The following is a 17,722-nucleotide window of genomic DNA, read 5'->3' on the forward strand; positions in this document are numbered from 1 at the left end:
GTTACTACACTGAACAAAAATATAAACGCAACATGTAAAATGTTTCATGAGCTGAAATAAAATAACCCAGATGCACAAAATGCTAATTTCTCTCAAATTTTGTGCACAAACTTGTTTACATCCCAGTTAGTGAGCATTTCTTCTTTGCCAAGGTAATCCATCCACCTGACAGGTGTGACATATCAATAAGCTTATTAAACAGCATGATCATTACAGAGGTGCACCTTGCACATGGTCAGATGACGCAGATGCTAAGCTACAGGACTGTTTTGCTAGCACAGACTGGAATATGTTCCGGGATTCTTCCGATGGCATTGAGGAGTACACCACATCAGTCACTGGCTTCATCAATAAGTGCATCGATGACGTCGTCCCCACAGTGACCGTACGTACATTCCCCAACCAGAAGCCATAGATTACAGGCAACATCCGCACTAAACTAAAGGGTAGAGCTGCCGCTTTCAAGGAGTGGGACTCTAACCCGGACGCTTATAAGAAATGCCGCTATGCCCTCCAACGAACCATCAAACAGGCAAAGCGTCAATACAGGACTAAGATTGAATCGTACTACACCGGCTCCGACACTCGTCGGATGTGGCAGGGCTTGCAAATTATTACAGACTACGAAGGGAAGCACAGCCGCGATCTGCCCAGTGACACAAGCCTACCAGATGAGCTAAATTACTTCTATGCTCGCTTCGAAGCAAGCAACACTGAAGCATGCATGAGAGCATCAGCTGTTCTGGCCAACTCTGTGATCACGCTCTCTGTAGCCGACGTGAGTAAGACTTTTAAACAGGTCAACATTCACAAGGCGCAGGGCCAGACGGATTACCAGAACGTGTACTCCGAGCATGCGCTGACCAACTGGCAAGTGTCTTCACTGACATTTTCAACCTGTCCCTGACTGAGTCTGTAATACCAACATGTTTCAAGCAGACCATGATAGTCCCTGTGCCCAAGAACACTAAGGTAACCTGCCTAAATGACTACTGACCCGTAGCACTCACGTCTCTAGCCATGAAGTACTTTGAAAGGCTCGTCATGGCTCACATCAACACCATTATCTCAGAAACCCTAGACCCACTCCAATTTGCATACCACCCCAACAGATCCACCGATGATGCAATCTCTATTGCACTCCACACTGCCCTTTCCCACCTGGACAAAAGGAACACCTACGTGAGCATGCTATTCATTGACTACAGCTCTGCGTTCAACACCATAGTGCCCTCAAAGATCATCACTAAGCTAAGGACCCTGGGACTAAACACCTCCCTCTGCAACTGGATCCTGCACTTCTGACGGGCCGCCCCCAGATGGTAAGGGTAGGTAACAACACATCTGCCACGCTGATACTCAACACGGGGGCCCCTCAGGGGTGCATGCTCAGTCCCCTCCTGTACTCCCTGTTCACCCATGACTGCATGGCCAGGCACGACTCCAACACCATCATTAAGTTTGCCGATGACACAACAGTGGTAGGCCTGATCACCGTTGAGGGAGGAGGTCAGAGACCTGGCCGTGTGGTGCCAGGATAACAACCTCTCCCTTAACGTGATCAAGACAAAGGAGATGATTGTGGACTACAGGAAAAAGAAGAGGACCGAGAACACCCCCATTCTCATCGACAGGGCTGTGTGGAGCAGGTTGAGAGCTTCAAGTTCCTTGGTGTTCACATCACCAACAAACTATCATGGTACAAACACACCAAGACAGTCGTGAAGAGGGCACGACAAAGCCTATTCCCCCTCAGGAGACTGAAAAGATTTGGCATGGGTCCTCAGATCCTCAAAAAGTTCTACAGCTGCACCATCGAGAGCATCCTGACTGGTTGCATTTTTATTTCTTACTTATCTATTTTTTACTTAACACTTATTTTTCTTTAAACTGCATTGTTGGTTAAGGGCTTGTATGTAAGCATTTCACTCTAAGGTTGATAGAATAATTTAGTAATGACTAATTATTACACTCCACTTTGAGAAATGTGTTTGAATCATGAGACTATAATCTAATAATGTGTGTGCGTAGGACAAGTAAAGATTATGACATTGTGTTACTATTTAGCAATGTGAGTAGGAGTTAGGCCAGACAACAAAGGAGAAGGAGAACTGTTAGGCTAGACAACTTGTGACAACTGTGAAACCAAGATAAGGAAATAGGCCTCCCAATTTAGGGATGGGAGGAATTTAAGAAGTGTTTGACTTCAACCATTGAGATAACAAAATTCTCGTGACAAAGGTCTACACCTGTTGTATTCGGCGCATGTGACAAATAAAAATGGATTTGATTTGATTTGACAATAAAAAGCCACTAAAATGTGCAGTTTTGTCACACAATACAAGGCCACAAATGTCTCAAGTTTTGAAGGAGTGTGCAATTGGCATGCTGAATACAGGAATGTCCACCAGAGCTGTTGCCAGATCATTTAATGTTAATTTCTCTACGATAAGCCGCCTCCAACGTCATTTTAGAGAATTTGGCAGTATGTCCAACCGGCCACACAACCGCAGACCACGTCTATGGCGTTGTGTGGGTGACCGGTTTGCTAATGTCAACATTGTGAACAGAGTGCCCCATTGGGGGCGGTGGAGTTAAGGTATGGGAAGGCATAAACTACGGACAATGAACACAACTGCATTTTATCGATGGCAATTTGAATGCACAGAGATACCGTGACGAGGTCCTGAGGCCCATTGTCGTGCCATTCATGCGCCGCCATCACCTCATGTTTCAGCATGACAAGGCACGGCCCCATGTCGCAAGGATCTGTACACAATTCCTGGAAGCTGAATATGTCCCAGTTCTTCCATGGCCTGCATACTCACCAGACATGTCACCCATTGAGCATGTTTGGGATGCTCTGGATCAACGTGTACGACAGTGTTCCAGTTCCCGGCAATATCCAGCAACTTTGCACAGCCATCGAAGAGGAGTTGTACAACATTCAAAGGCCACAATCAACAGCCTGATCAACTCTTTGCGAAGGAGATGTGTCGCGCTGCATGAGGCATGTGGTGGTCACACCAGATACTGAGTGATTTTCTGATCCACGACCCTACCTTTTTTTTAAGGTATCTGTGACCAACAAATGCATATCTGTATTCCCAATCATGTGAAATCCATAGATTAGGGCCTTATGAATGTATTTAAATTGACTGATTTCCTTATATGAACTGTAACTCAGTAAAATCTTAGAAATTGTTGCATATTGCGTTGATATTTTTGTTCAGTATAATAAGCATGCACCCATTAAGAAAATTACTGTAAAAACAGTTAAACCCCTGTGGCTTGATGAAGAATTTAACAATTGTATGGTTGAGAGTGATGAGGCCAAATAAATGGCTAATTAGTCTGGCTGCACAACCGATTGGGAAACGTAATGTAAATTGAGAAATCATGTGACTAAACTTAACAAAAAGAAGAAGAAACTTTACTATGAAACAAAGATAAATGATATAAAGAATGATAGTAAAAAGCTTTGGAGCACCTTAAATTAAATCTTGGGCAAAAAGGCGAACTCAGCTCCATTCATTAAATCAGATGGCTCATTCATCACAAAACCCACTGATATTGCTACTTTAATGATTTTTTCATTGGCAAGATTAGCACATTTAGGCATGACATGCCAACAACATTCTGAACCTACACTTCCATGCATAACTGACCAAATTATGAAAGACAAGCATTGTAGTTTTGAATTCCGTAAAGTGAGTGTGGAAGAGGTGTTGTCTATCAACAACGACAAGCCACCTGGGTCTGACAACTTGGATGGAAAATTATTGAGGATGATAGCGGACGATATTGCCACTCTTTGCCATATTTGCCATCTCTTTAATCTAAGCCTACAGGAAAGTGTTTTCCCTCAAACCCGGAGGGAAGCAAAAGTAATTCCGCTACCCAAGAATAGCAAAGCACCCTTTACTGGCTCAAACAGCTGACCAATCAGTCTGTTTACAACCCTTAGTAAACTTTTGAAAAAATGGTGTTTGACCAGATAAAATGCTATTTCACAGTAAACAAATCAACAAATTAACAACAGACTTTCAGCACGCTTTTAGGGAAGGGCTTTCAACATGTACGGCACTTACACAAATGACTGATGATTGGCTGAGAGAAATTGATAATAAAAAGATTGTGGATTAGGCCCTAATGAATTTATTTCAATTTGACTGATTTCAATTTGACTGTAAATCTTTGAAATTGTTGCATGTTACGTTTATGTTTTTGTTCAGTGTAAATCTTGTAATGAATAATGTGGAAATAATGTGGAAATTGAGTAACCCTGGATTGTAAACTGTCATGGTCAAAACATATTGATACAACAGTAGCTAATATGGGGAGAGGTCTGTCCATAATAAAACGTTACTCTGCTTTCTTAACATCGCTATCAACAAGGCAGGTCCTACAGGCCCTAGTTTTGTCGCACCTGGACTACTACTACTTGTGGTCAGGTGGGACATAGAGGGACTTGGGAAAATTACAATGGGCCCAGAACAGGGCAGCACGGCTGGCCCTTAAATGTACACAGAGAGCTAACATTAACAATATGCATGTCCATCTCTCCTGGCTCAAAGTAGAGGAGAGATTGACTTCATCACTACTTATGTTTGTGATAAGTATTGACATGTTGAACGCACCGAGCTGTCTGTTTGAACAACTAGCACAAAGCTCAGACACCCATGCATACCCCACAAGACATGCCACCAGAGGTCTCTTCCCAGTCCCCAAGTCCAGAACAGACTATGGGAGGCACACAGTACTACATAAAACCATGACATGGAACTCTGTTCCACATCAAGTAACTCATGCAAACATTAAAATCAGATTTAGAAAACAGATACAAATATACCTTATGGAACAGCGGAGACTGTGAAGAGACACACACACAGGCACAGACACACACGATAACGTACAGACTATACACACACGTACACATCGACTTTGTTTTCTAGATATGTGGTAGTAAAGTAGTGGCCTGAGGGCACACACTTAATGTTGTGAAATGTAGTGTAATGTTTTTAATTGTTAATAACTGCTTTAATTTTGCTGGACCCCAGGAATAGTATATTCTGCCTTGGCAGCAGCTAATGGGGATCCATAATAAATACAAATATTTACATTTCAGTCATTCTTATCCAGAGCGACATACAGGAGCAATTAGAGTTAAGTTTCTTGCTCAAGGGCACATCAACAGATTTTTCACCTAGTCGGCTCAGAGATTTGAACCAGTGACTTTTCAGTTACTGGCCCAACACACTTACCCGCTAGGCTACCTGCCGCCCCAGCTTCAAACAGCTGAAAATACAATATTTTTGGTTATTGAAAAGATAATCCACAGCGGTTTAGATGGTACAATGATTCTCTTGTTTTGTCACATTAACTGAAATCAGGTGAACTATAAAAATTTAGCAACCAGGTCTGCGATTTCTGCATTTTTCACCTTTAATTATATTAATGGAATCAAAATGCGTATTGCTGCCCTTAGAAACCCAATTCAGACCATCAATGTTTTATATTGGTCATTTTGTCACCATCTGTTGGCCTACTCCACATAGCATTCTCTTGCATTTTGTAAACTACAGTCAGATTCCAGACAATGTGGTAATAGAGGGTTCACAAAGCTTCAACATTTCTGTTGTGAAAGGCCTTAATATCATTCACACAATTCTGCAATTGAATACTTACCATACCCATTTGCAGATGGGGTAATTCCATGTAAATTCCAGTCGATGGAGGTAAGCCCATAGCCCTGGGAAGTAGGGGTGCTGAAGGTGCTGCAGCACCCCCTGAAAAATCTGAATTTAAAATAAATCTGAATTTAAAAAATAATGAGTGCACTAGGCCTTTAAAAGTCCTGTGTTAGCGGTCCAATATAGCCATCTGTAGCACTGGAAAAAAACATTTTCTCAGCATCGCCAAGCCTATATTAGCAACATCTGCACTGAGCTAAAGGGTAGAGCTGCCACTTTCAAGGAGCGGGACTCTAACCCGGACGCTTATAAGAAATCCCGCTATGCCCTCCGACAAACCATCAAGCAGTCAAAAAGTCAATACAGGACTAAGATTGAATCGTACTACACCGGCTCTGACGCTCGTCGGATGTGGCAGGGCTTGAAAACTATTACAGACTACAAAGGGAAGCACAGCCGCGAGCTGTCCAGTGAAACAAGCCTACCAGACGAGATAAATCACTTCTGTGCTCGCTTCGAGGCAAACAACACTGAAGCATGCATGAGAGCATCAGCTGTTCCGGATGACTATGTGATCACGCTCTCTGTAGCCGATGTGAGTAAGACTTTTAAGCAGGTCAACATTCACAAGGCCGCAGGGCCAGACGGATTACCAGGACGTGTACTCCGAGCATACACTGACCAACTGGCAAGTGTCTTCACTGACATTTTCAACATGTCCCTGACTGAGTCAGTAATACCAACATGTTTCAAGCAGACCATCATAGTCCCTGTGCCCAAGAACACTAAGATAACCTGCCTAAATGACTACCGACCCGTAGCACTCACGTCTGTAGCCATGAAATGCTTTGAAAGGCTGGTCATGGCTCACATCAACACCATTATCCCAGAAACTCTAGACCCACTACAATTTGCATACCGCCCCAACAGATCCACAGATGATGCAATCTCTATTGCACTCCACACTGCCCTTTCCCACCTGGACAAGAGGAACACCTACGTGAGAATGCTATTCATTGACTACAGCTCAGCGTTCAACACCATAGTGCCCTCAAAGCTCATCACTAAGCTAAGGACCCTGGGACTAAACACCTCTCTCTGTAACTGGATCATGGACTTCCTGACGGGCCGCACCCAGGTGGTAAGGGTAGGTAACATCTGCCACGCTGATCCTCAACACGGGGGCCACTCAGGGGTGCGTGCTCAGTCCCCCCATTCTCATCGACGGGGCTGTAGTGGAACAGGTTGAGAGCTTCAAGTTCCTTGGTGTCCACATCACCAACAAACTATCATGGTCCAAACACACCAAGACAGTCATGAAGAGGGCACGACAAAGCCTATTCCCCCTCAGGAGACTGAAAAGATTTGGCATGGGTCCTCAGATCCTCAAAAAGTTCCACACCTGCACCATCCTGACTGGTTGCATCACCGCCTGGTATGGCAACTGCTCAGCCTCCGACCGCAAAGCACTACAGAGGGTAGTGCGTACGGCCCACTACATCACTGGGGCCAAGCTTCCTGCCATCCAGGACCTCTATACCAGGCGGTGTCAGGGGAAGGCTCTAAAAATTGTCAAAGTCTCCAGCCACCCAAGTCATAGACTGTTCTCTCTGCTACTGCACGGCAAGCGGTACCGGAGCGCCAAGTCTAGGTCCAAAAGGCTTCTTAACAGCTTCTACCCCCAAGCCATAAATCTCCTGAACAGCTAATCATGGCTACCCGGACTATTTGCATTGCCCCCCACCCCACCCCAACCCCCTCTTTTAGGCTGCTGCAACTCTGTTTATTATTTATGCATAGTCGCTTTAACTCTACCCACATGTACATGTTACCTCAATTACCTCGACTAACCGGTGCCCCCGCACATTGACTCTGTACCGGTACTCCCTGTATATAGCCTCCCTACTGTTATTTTATTTTACTGCTGCTCTTTAATTATTATAATTTTTTTCTTAAAAACTGCATTGTTGGTTAATGGCTCACTGTAATGTTACACCTGTTGTATTCGGCGCATGTGGCAAATAACATTTGATTTGATTTATATTTCATTCAAACCATGAAAGAAAAAATACAATCTGTTCCAGGTGATCAACTCTAATTATTGTTGCTTACCTAACCTCAACAAATACTGAAATATTCCCAGGTACCAATCACACAACTTCACACAGTAAATTAGGAAAACAGTACAACATACAATATTGATACCAAACATTGTATACAATAAAGCTATGACATCACACAGGGGTTCACCATGACATGTACATGTTTCTTTATTGCAGAAGATGAATTTAAATGTTGGAATCTCGTTTATTAAGTTGTGTCAGTCATATCTCTTTAAACTGTTTTATTGCACTCTATTTGCTCATTCTTTAGGTGGTTCCCAGTCTGGTGGTTCCCAGGGGAGGGGGGTTATGGGGATACTGGGATGGGAGGAGTTGAGGAGGGGGAGGAGATGTGAGTCATCATTGGTGGTATGGGTTTGGGGGGACAGATGTAAGAAATTGTCCCTTTCCATTTTTCCTCCTTAACATGTTCTCGATTATAAAATCTAAATCAGTAACAATACTTGCTGTTTTTTCTTTAGAAAACAGAAGAACAGGAATAATTACAATGCTTTGTGTAATTCAGCTGGCGAAAGAAAGCCCTCCAGCTTTTCAAATTTTTTTATCGAAGCCGTTTCTTTTTTTTGTTAAATTTTTTATGAATGGTTTTGTCCTACAGTCTGTGACTGTAACTTCAGCAACCCTTTAACTGTGCTGCTCTCCCTCCCCTCGTGTCTCGTAGGGTGGGTTTATCAGGAGCAGGATGTCTGCATCCATGCCCTTGTGTTTGTTCCCTCTCACTGCACCACACTTTGGGCTTAGGGAGACAATCAGCGCGGGGGGGGGGGGTGAAGTGTGAGAGTAATTTTTTTTTTTTTTAAGAGGTGGGTCGGGGGGTTGTTGGCTGTTGTCCACGTTCTCCCCTCCCTTCCTGCCCACCTCCGCTGCAACCCCCCCCACCGTGGGGTCCGGTCTCATACGGTGGTGACCCTCATGACCACCTCGCGGTTGGATGTGGCGCTGATGCGCGGGTTGCTGGGCCTCAGCTGGCTGAGGATGTGCAGGATGGTGTAGCCACAGTGGTGGTTGAGAATAGTCCTAACACGCTGGCCTGTCCGGCCCCCCCTGTCCGCCCCGGCCGAGCCATGGGGAGGGTTTTGACCCCCACCCTTGCTGCTGGAGCTGATGGGGTCGCCCAGGTCCTTGGCTTTCTCATAGTTCAGTACTTTCCACTGCTGGTTCACTGCCTGCCAGCGCTTAAAGATCCGGTATACTGACGATCCCTCGTGGATTATAAGGCCTGGAGAGAGAATCCAGACAGACATGAAAAGTGGGGGGGAGTAAGAGAGAGAGTGAGAGAAAGAGCAAGAGCAAGAGGGAGAAGAGAGAGAGGACAGGTATGAAAGTGAGAGAAGCAGGAGTGATACAAGTGGTAGGAGAAAGAGAGACAGTGAATAGAAGAGAGATGGAGGGAGGAGCGAGGCAAGCAGACAGAGAGAGGTGAAAGATTGCAGAATGTGAAGACAAAGAGGGAAACAGATGAAAGGACACAGAGAAAGAGAGACGGGCGAGAAAGTAAGAAAAAAACACTTTAAAGCTGAAATTATCGTAGGCTACCTTTGCACAAGTGTGCTGTAAATATTTAAACAGTCTGGATGTACAAATCTGTACATTTTCAGCTGAGACATATTGCACAGGCTACGGCCTCTCTGAGAAACAAACAAATTGCTCTTACTCACCTACTCTCTCTATCACACACACACACACACACACACACACACACACACACACACACACACCTCAAGTCTTACTGTAACACTGGAACGTTTCAACCACAATTCCTACATTCAAACTCTGGGAGCATGGAGGTATTCTCCTTTTTTTTCATACGCAACTCTACACCCATACCTGCAATTGCAATCACAAAAGCGTATGATTATCTTTGATAGTATGTCGGTGAGGTCTACGTCATAGAACCGTCTAGCTTACCTATGCACACGATGTCCATGAAGCCGTACATGCCGTAGCAGATCTGGAAGAGCAGGTCCTGGCGCTGCCACTTGGCCGAGGGGCTGAGGGACGACCACACCAGCCAGGAGATGCTGGCGATGAGGAACAGAGAACCCAGTATAATGGCTGCTATCTGCACCTTCTCTATCACCGTCAGAGAGATGGCTTGCCACTGGAGAGAGAGAAGGGGAGGTTGAGGGAGAGAGAGAGGGGATGGGGTGGAGGGAGAGAGAGAGAGAGATAAAGGGACAGGGAGAGAGACAGGGTGAAAGAGAGGGGGGTTGGAGGGAGAGAGGGGAGGTGGTGGATCAATGTGTGTCTTTTTTTGGTGGAGATAATGATCTGTGCACTGTCATGCAGCCACAGGCAAGACGATTTGTTTTGTTATATTTGTAAGTATTTTGGGAGCATTAGAGTGGGATGATATGCTTAGCATTCACACAATACATTGGATTTGATATAGAACCCCTGAGGTATGGGGCAGTACTTGTAGACACACAAACACACGCATGCACACACACACACCCTGTACCTGCAGTGGGTTCTTGGTGCTGATGGCAAGGACCTGGTACTTGAAGTAGCAGAGCTCACAGCTCCAAGAGCCTCTCTCGCTGATCCAGCGGATGAGGCAGGGTTGGTGGGTACAGCGCACAGATCCGTCACAGCGACACGGGCTCAGCAACTCCCCCTGCAGGAGACAGAGAAGGAAACACACAGTCTTCTGTTAAATCTCTCTAAATATCTCCTGAAGGCATGGGCAACAACTCCAGTATTTGATCCTAGACTTTTGATCCATACCAGCACTAAAATACCTGATTCAGCTAAGCATGGTGTGGATGATTACTAGATTTGTTGAATCCAGTGTGTTAGTAAAGGGTTGCTACAAGCCTGCAAACCCTGAGACCAGGCACTACCCAGCTAACAATTCTAGCACAGGAGGCTGCTGAGGGTAGGACGCCTCATGATAATGGCTGGAATGGAGTGAATGGGATGGTATCATTTATTCCATTCCAGCCATTACTATGACCCAGTCCTCCCCAAGGTGCCACCAACTTCCTGTTAATTCTAGGGAGAGAGAACATTTTTGTAATGTTTGAGTGTCCAGTTTAGCAATTGTTAAGGGAACATTTTATTTATGTTAGCAAAAACCTTCTGAGAACCTTTCTATATAGCAATGTGGTTAGAATGTTCTCAGAATATACAACATTAATGTCCTAGACATTTTATGGGAAGTTGCAAGAACAATCCTGTGTCCAGTTTTCTAAGTGTTAGGAGATATTCCATCAACGTCACATCAAACATACACTACTTTATTTTTATTTCACCTTTATTTAACCAGGTAAACCAGTTGAGAACAAGTTCTCATTTACAACTGCGACCTGGCCAAGATAAAGCAAAGCAGTGTGATAAAAACAACAACAACAGAGTTACATATGGGGTAAAACAAAACATAAAGTCAAAAATACCACAGAAAATTTAGCAAGTTATGGAGGTAAGGCAAAAAATAGGCCATAGTGCAAAATAATTACAATTAGTATTAACACTGGAATGATAGATGTGCAAGAGATGATGTGCAAATAGAGATACTGGGGTGCAAATGAGCAAAATAAATAAAAATATGGGGATGAGGTAGTTGAGTGGGCTAATTTCAGAAGGGCTGTGTACAGGTGCAGTGATCGGTAAGGTGCTCTGACAACTGATGCTTAAAGTTAGTGAGGGAGATAAGTGTCTCCAGCTTCAGAGATTTTTGCAGTTCGTTCCAGTCATTGGCAGCAGAGAACTGGAAGGAATGGCGGCCAAAGGAGGTGTTGGCTTTGGGGATGACCAGTGAGATATACCTGCTGGAGCGCATACTACGGGTGGGTGTTGCTATGGTGACCAATGAGCTAAGATAAGGCAGAGATTTGCCTAGCAGTGATATATAGATGGCCTGGAGCCAGTGGGTTTGGCGACGAATTTGTAGTGAGGACCAGCCAACAAGAGTGTACAGGTCACAGTGGTGGGTAGTATATGGGGCTTTGGTGACAAAACGGATGGCACTGTGATAGACTACATCCAATTTGCTGAGTAGAGTGTTGGAGGCTATTTTGTAAATGACATCGCCGAAGTCAAAGATCGGTAGGATAGTCAGTTTTACGAGGGCATGTTTGGCAGCATGAGTGAAGGAGGCTTTGTTGCAAAATAGGAAGCCAATTCTAGATTTAACTTTGGATTGGAGATGCTTAATGTGAGTCTGGAAGGAGAGTTTACAGTCTAACCAGACACCTAGGTATTTGTAGTTGTCCACATACTCTAGGTCAGACCGGTCGAGAGTAGTGATTCTAGTCGGGTGGGCGGGTGCCAGCAGCGTTCGATTGAAGAGCATGCATTTAGTTTTGCCCTCCGATTTGACACATTGAACTCTATCTGAGAAGTAGTTGGTGAACCAGGCGAGGCAGTCATTTGAGAAACCAAGGCTATTTAGTCTGCCAATAAGAATGCGGTGGTTGACAGAGTCGAAAGCCTTGGCCAGGTCGATGAAGACGGCTGCACAGTACTGTCTATTATCGATCGCGGTTATAATATCGTTTAGGACCTTGAGCGTGGCTGAGGTGCACCCATGACCAGCTCGGAAACCGGATTGCATAGCGGAGAAGGTACGGTGGGATTCTAAATGGTCGGTGATCTGTTTGTTAACTTGGCTTTAAAAAACTTTCGAAAGGCAGGGCAGGATGGATATAGGTCTGTAACAGTTTGGATCTAGAGTGTCACCCCCTTTGAAGAGGGGGATGACCGCGGCAGCTTTCCAATCTCTGGGGATCTCAGACGTTACGAAAGAGACTACATGACCAAAAGTATGTGGACAGCTGCTCATCGAACATCTCATTCAACAAATCATGGGCATTAATATGTAGTTGGTCCCCCCTTTGCTGCTATAAACAGCCTCCCCTCTTCTGGGAAGGCTTTCCACTAATTTTACATTTACATTTTAGTCCTTTAGCAGACGTTCTTATCCAGAGCGACTTACAGTTTAGTGAGTGCATACATTTTTCATACACTAGATGTTGGAACATTGCTGCGGGGACTTGCTTCCATTCAGCCACAAGAGCATTAGTGAGGTCGGGCATTGATGTTGGGTGATTATTCTTGGCTCGCAGTCGGTGTTCAATTTCCTCCCAAAGGTGTTTGATGGGGTTGAGGTCAGGGCTCTGTGCAGGCCAGTCAGGTTCTTCCACACCGATCTTGACAAACTATTTCTGTATGGACCTCGCTTTGTGCACGGGGATATTGTCATGCTGAAACAGGAAAGGGCCTTCCTCAAACTTCCCCGGCACCTCTCCGTTTTAGGCTGTTTTGTTCCGGAACCTATTTGTCCAGATCCGGTACCTCTCCTGGCATGAAAATTATTTTTATCGAATAAAAGCGATCAAAGTTAATTTGAGTTGCCTCTTCTTTAATTCTCCTGACCCCACAAAAAACGTAATGTGAAAAAGTAGATTTTCAGCCCAGGCCTAATATTCTAAGAGTTGATTTGGGTTGGGTGGCCAGGTTTATGGTTTGCGCAACGTTGTAACCTATGTTTGAAACCAACGCGTGGCCGTGGCTGTGTGAGAAGCGCGCCAGTATCTCTCACATAACTAGAATGAGATTAACTTTCTATGATCTCGCTCCCTCTCTGCTCTGATAGACATGAGCCTGCAACTCATCTCTCCAGCGTTGCACTTCATCATTTATTGCCTTATAGAAGCATAGCCGCGCGAAGGGTTCTGAAGGAACTGCAGCGCTGCTGATGCATGTAAATCCATTTGCCAAAGTTATAGAAGTACTGCTCTGTTCAGAAATAAATGAAATAATTCAACATAACCTACTACACCACGAGAAGGCCTATAATTTAGCGACAGAGGATCAATAGCTTTAAAAAAAAAGAAGAATAGCCTAGCTGTGGATTGTAGTCCAATAACAAGGAATAGGCTACATTCGGGAGCGCGTGGCAAATCTGTCAGTAATTATTATTATTTTTAAACCAGGCCTTTCGCAATATTTCTGATACAATCGAGGGAAACACAGGTTGGAAAGCAAATGGCTAATGATGAAAAGAGAAGACTCTATGCTGTAGGCTCCCAAAATATTTGATCAACTTCCAACGAACGCATCGGCCATCACCAGCGAGTGAGCTGCACATCCAGTGAAACTGGAAAGCATTTTTAGGACTATAATTTCCTTATATTGCAGCCTACAATATGTGTCTCCACACACCTAGGACTAGGCTATTGATGGATTCAAGACAAGGTCGTTTTTATTGATCTCAGATTCTCAGTTTGTCAGCGTCAAAGTAACCTGCCATTTCGATAATTTGTGCGGTATTAAAAAAGATTCTGCCAAAGTCTCCAGTCATGTAAAATGATGTAGAATTGCATGAAATGCGTTTATAAAAGGCAAACATTTTCCCGGACCCTCGGCTACTAAAAATGTTCCCCATGTGTGCAACTTCTGTAAGTGTCTCTACTCTACTGCTCTATGCCACTACTCAAATGCGATGATATGCATGCAATGCTTTATTATAAAGGTGATATTTTTTTCTCATGCGTTCCGGTACCTCAGAACTCCCCAGGTCACCCCCCTCTCGCGTTCACTTTTTTTTCCTGCACCTTCAGATTTACAAATTAAGCACTGGGGATACTCACACACACAGTGCTTTTAACATGCTTTTCAACTTACATATTTGACACACTTTGACATACACGTTTACATTGTGTATGTTAATTTTTACTGTAATTATTGGAATAGTATTTGTATTGGAATTTCACAATTTTCTCCCACATTAAGAGATACAGTAACAAAGTTAAAATAACAATAACAAAGAAAATTAAAATTAAAATTAAACAAACAAACAGAAAGAAATTAAACACAAAAGCTCCAGTTTAAATAAAGGAATTAGGTCCAATACATGGAATGTACAGTGTAATCCTTAGACAAGTAAACAACCACCATTCTAAGTAAATCCTTGCAGCATAATAGCTGATAAATCAGGATCTAGGTCATTTCCCCACACTTTGTAGAACTGATCTGTTTTAGAATGTAATGTACAAGTCAAATATTCCAATGGAACTCATTCAAATATTATCTTACGCCAATCTTTAATAGAAGGGACCTTGTCACTAATCCACTGTAAGAGGATGTTTTTCCTCGCTGCGAAGGTAAGGATGTTGTAAAGCCTCCTCTTACCCACAGAAGTAACATGCCTACTAGGGAGACCTAACAGCAAAGATACTGGGTCCAATTCTAAGTCGACCCCTAGGATTTTTACAATTTCTTGAAGAACATTAGACCAGTACCTTTGTAATTTGGAAAATGACCATAAACAATGTGGTAGGGTGCCTGTATCAGTTTTACATTTAAGACACTGAGGAGAGGAGGAGGGGTTTAAAGCATGTCTGCGATTCAGGGATCTATGCAATATGAGTATTATTCTTAATTGGATTGCTCTCGCTTGACCCCCTGTGTTTCAAAAGTAGAAAAGGACCTTAAAGCATCATAAAATAAACTTACAGATATTTTCCTTTGTGAGAAAAAAAACATTATTTCAATGACAGACACATCAGGGTTACCAATCAAGGTGGTGCTCTTCAAAATATTATGTCCAACTTGTAGAAAGCGGAAAAAGTCCTGCATTGGGAGCCGATATTTCTCAACTATCTGCTCAAATTACAATAAAATCTTATCAGCAAATAAATAATTTAGTCTACCTATGCCCTTATTAAGCCAAATGTTAAAGCCAGCATCCAGCAATCCTGGTACAAAATATGGGTTGTTAAGAATCGGGGTAAGAGCAGTATGAAAAATGTATGCACTCACTAAAACTGTAAGTCGCTCTGGATAAGAGCGTCTGCTAAATGACAAAAAATGTAAATGTAATTGTTAGTTTGGACCTTCCCAAAAAACGTTGAACTGACCTGCTTTGAGTGTATTAAGTGTAATGGGATTATTGCAGAAATCTTTTACAGATTTGAAGCTTCTGAAAAATAAAACATCCTGCAAGGGGTATTTTGAAAAATAACTCTCAATATCTAACCAAATAGAGGAGTCATCATTTGTGATCCAGTCAGAAATATAACTTAAGTGGGCACACCACTGATAAAACCTAATATAGGGTAGATCCAAGCCCCCCATAGAACCTGGCAGCTGCAATATTGCCATCTTAAGTCTTGGCTTGCGTTTACTCCATATAAAAGGAACTTAACAAGCCATTTCAATATTTTATTACCTTATTGGAAATTAAGACTGGGATCATTTGGATTGGGTAAAGTAGTCTAGGTAAAATATTCATTTTCAAGAGGGATATTCTACCCAACAATGAAATCGGAAGAGAGTTCCAGCGCTACAGATCCTGTCTTATTGTGTAAAATAAGGGAACAAAATTAGGCTTTGTACATTTGCTGGAATTTGGGAGTTACGAATATACCCAGATACATAAAACCTGAGGGAGACCATTTAAAAAGGAAAGGGGGTGAGGTAGTAGGTACAGAGCTAAGACTACCAAGTGGTATAGCCTCTGATTTAGTTCATCTTGTAGCCTGGGAATACACTGAATAATTAAATAATATTAACAAGAGATGTAATTGAAGTTTTGGGGCTAGAGATGAATATCAAAACATCATCAGCATACAAGCTTATTTTATGACGAATGTCACCAATGAGCAGACCCTTTATAGTAGGCATTACTCTGATGGCCTTGGCCAGTGGTTCCATAGCGAGCACAAATAACAGAGGGGACAAAAGACAGCCCTGTATTTGACCATAGCCCATTAGGAAGGACAGCAGCCTGAGGGTCATCATATAAAACCTTAACACATTTTATAAAGTTGTCACCTAGACCAAAGTTAGTCAGTGCAAAGAATAGGTAAGACCACTCCACAAGGTCAAATGCTTTTTCAGCATCTAGGGAGAGCACAAGACCATCCACAGCACTTTGTTGGTAGGCTTGAATAACATTAAGAAGCCGCCTGACATTATTACATGAGTTACGGCCCTTAATGAAGCCAGTTTGGTCCACTTTCACAATTAGTGGCAATAAGTCCTCTAGGCGTGTAGCTAGGGTTTTAGAAAGCAATTTTCTATCCAGGTTCAGAAGGGCAATAGGTCTGTACGAAGAACAAGACTGGGCATTTCCCCTTTTAGAGAATACGTTAGTTTCCCTCAGAGTTTGAGGGAGACGGTCATTTGAAAATGCGTGGTTAAACATATCAAGCAATGGCTCAAGGATCAGGCCATGGAACTCCTTATAGAACTCACTACAAAACCTGTCTGGTCCTGGGGCCCTGCCATTTTGCAGATTCTCAATTGTAAACATGAACTCTTCCTTGGAAATAGGGGCATTAAGGAGAGACCTCTGTTCTTCGGAAATAGTAGGGAGCTCAATCTTAGAAAACAAGTCCTCCATTAGTTTGGGTGCATCATTTGTCAGTTCTGAGGCATAAAGATTTGCATAACATTTCTTAAATGACTCATTTATCCATTTGTTTTCATATAAATGGTTGCCATCAGAATCAGTAATAGTAGCAATTGTCTGGAAGTCTGCTCTCGTTTTAGCTAGGTACGCCAAATATGTTCCTGGTTTATCGCCATGTTCATAAAGCTTTTGCCTGACAAATCTCATTTTCTTTTCAGCGTCCTCTGTTAGGTGAGAGTCCAACGTTGATCTAAGTACTGATATTTCCTTTAATAGGGCAGGAGTGGGAATTTTAAGATAGTCCTTCTCTTTAGTTGCCAATTCACCCTCTAAAGTTTTTTGCTTTTCATGTTTTTACATAATAAAACCCCTGGGGTATGCTTTATAGGTTTCCCAAAGGTTATCTGTTGATTGAGAATTAATAGAGAAAAATGCTTTAAACTCTGTGATAAAATATGATGTAAATGTATTTGTCTTTAAGAATGGTTGTATTCAATCTCCAGTGTCTTGATGGATTGGGTGTCCCTTTGAGTTTTACATCCAGGTTC

The 17,722-nt window shown here is 43.1% G+C and overlaps 1 protein-coding gene across 1 annotated transcript in view; it reads right to left on the minus strand.

The window, feature by feature from the left end:
- Positions 1-8,691: 8,691 nt before the first annotated feature.
- The window catches only part of LOC121577841 (E3 ubiquitin-protein ligase MARCHF9), a 29,904-nt gene continuing 20,873 nt past the window's right edge, over positions 8,692-17,722 (minus strand). The window contains exons 2-4 of the mRNA XM_041891771.2: positions 10,278-10,433; positions 9,725-9,917; positions 8,692-9,035 (exon numbers count right to left, since the gene is read on the minus strand). Of these exons, the coding sequence (XP_041747705.1) occupies positions 8,710-9,035; positions 9,725-9,917; positions 10,278-10,433 (675 nt within the window). The 3' untranslated portion in view covers positions 8,692-8,709. The remainder of the gene's footprint in view (positions 9,036-9,724; positions 9,918-10,277; positions 10,434-17,722) is intronic.

Source organism: Coregonus clupeaformis, unplaced genomic scaffold (assembly GCF_020615455.1).
Source record: "Coregonus clupeaformis isolate EN_2021a unplaced genomic scaffold, ASM2061545v1 scaf0005, whole genome shotgun sequence".
In the NCBI taxonomy this organism is placed as follows: domain Eukaryota; kingdom Metazoa; phylum Chordata; class Actinopteri; order Salmoniformes; family Salmonidae; genus Coregonus; species Coregonus clupeaformis.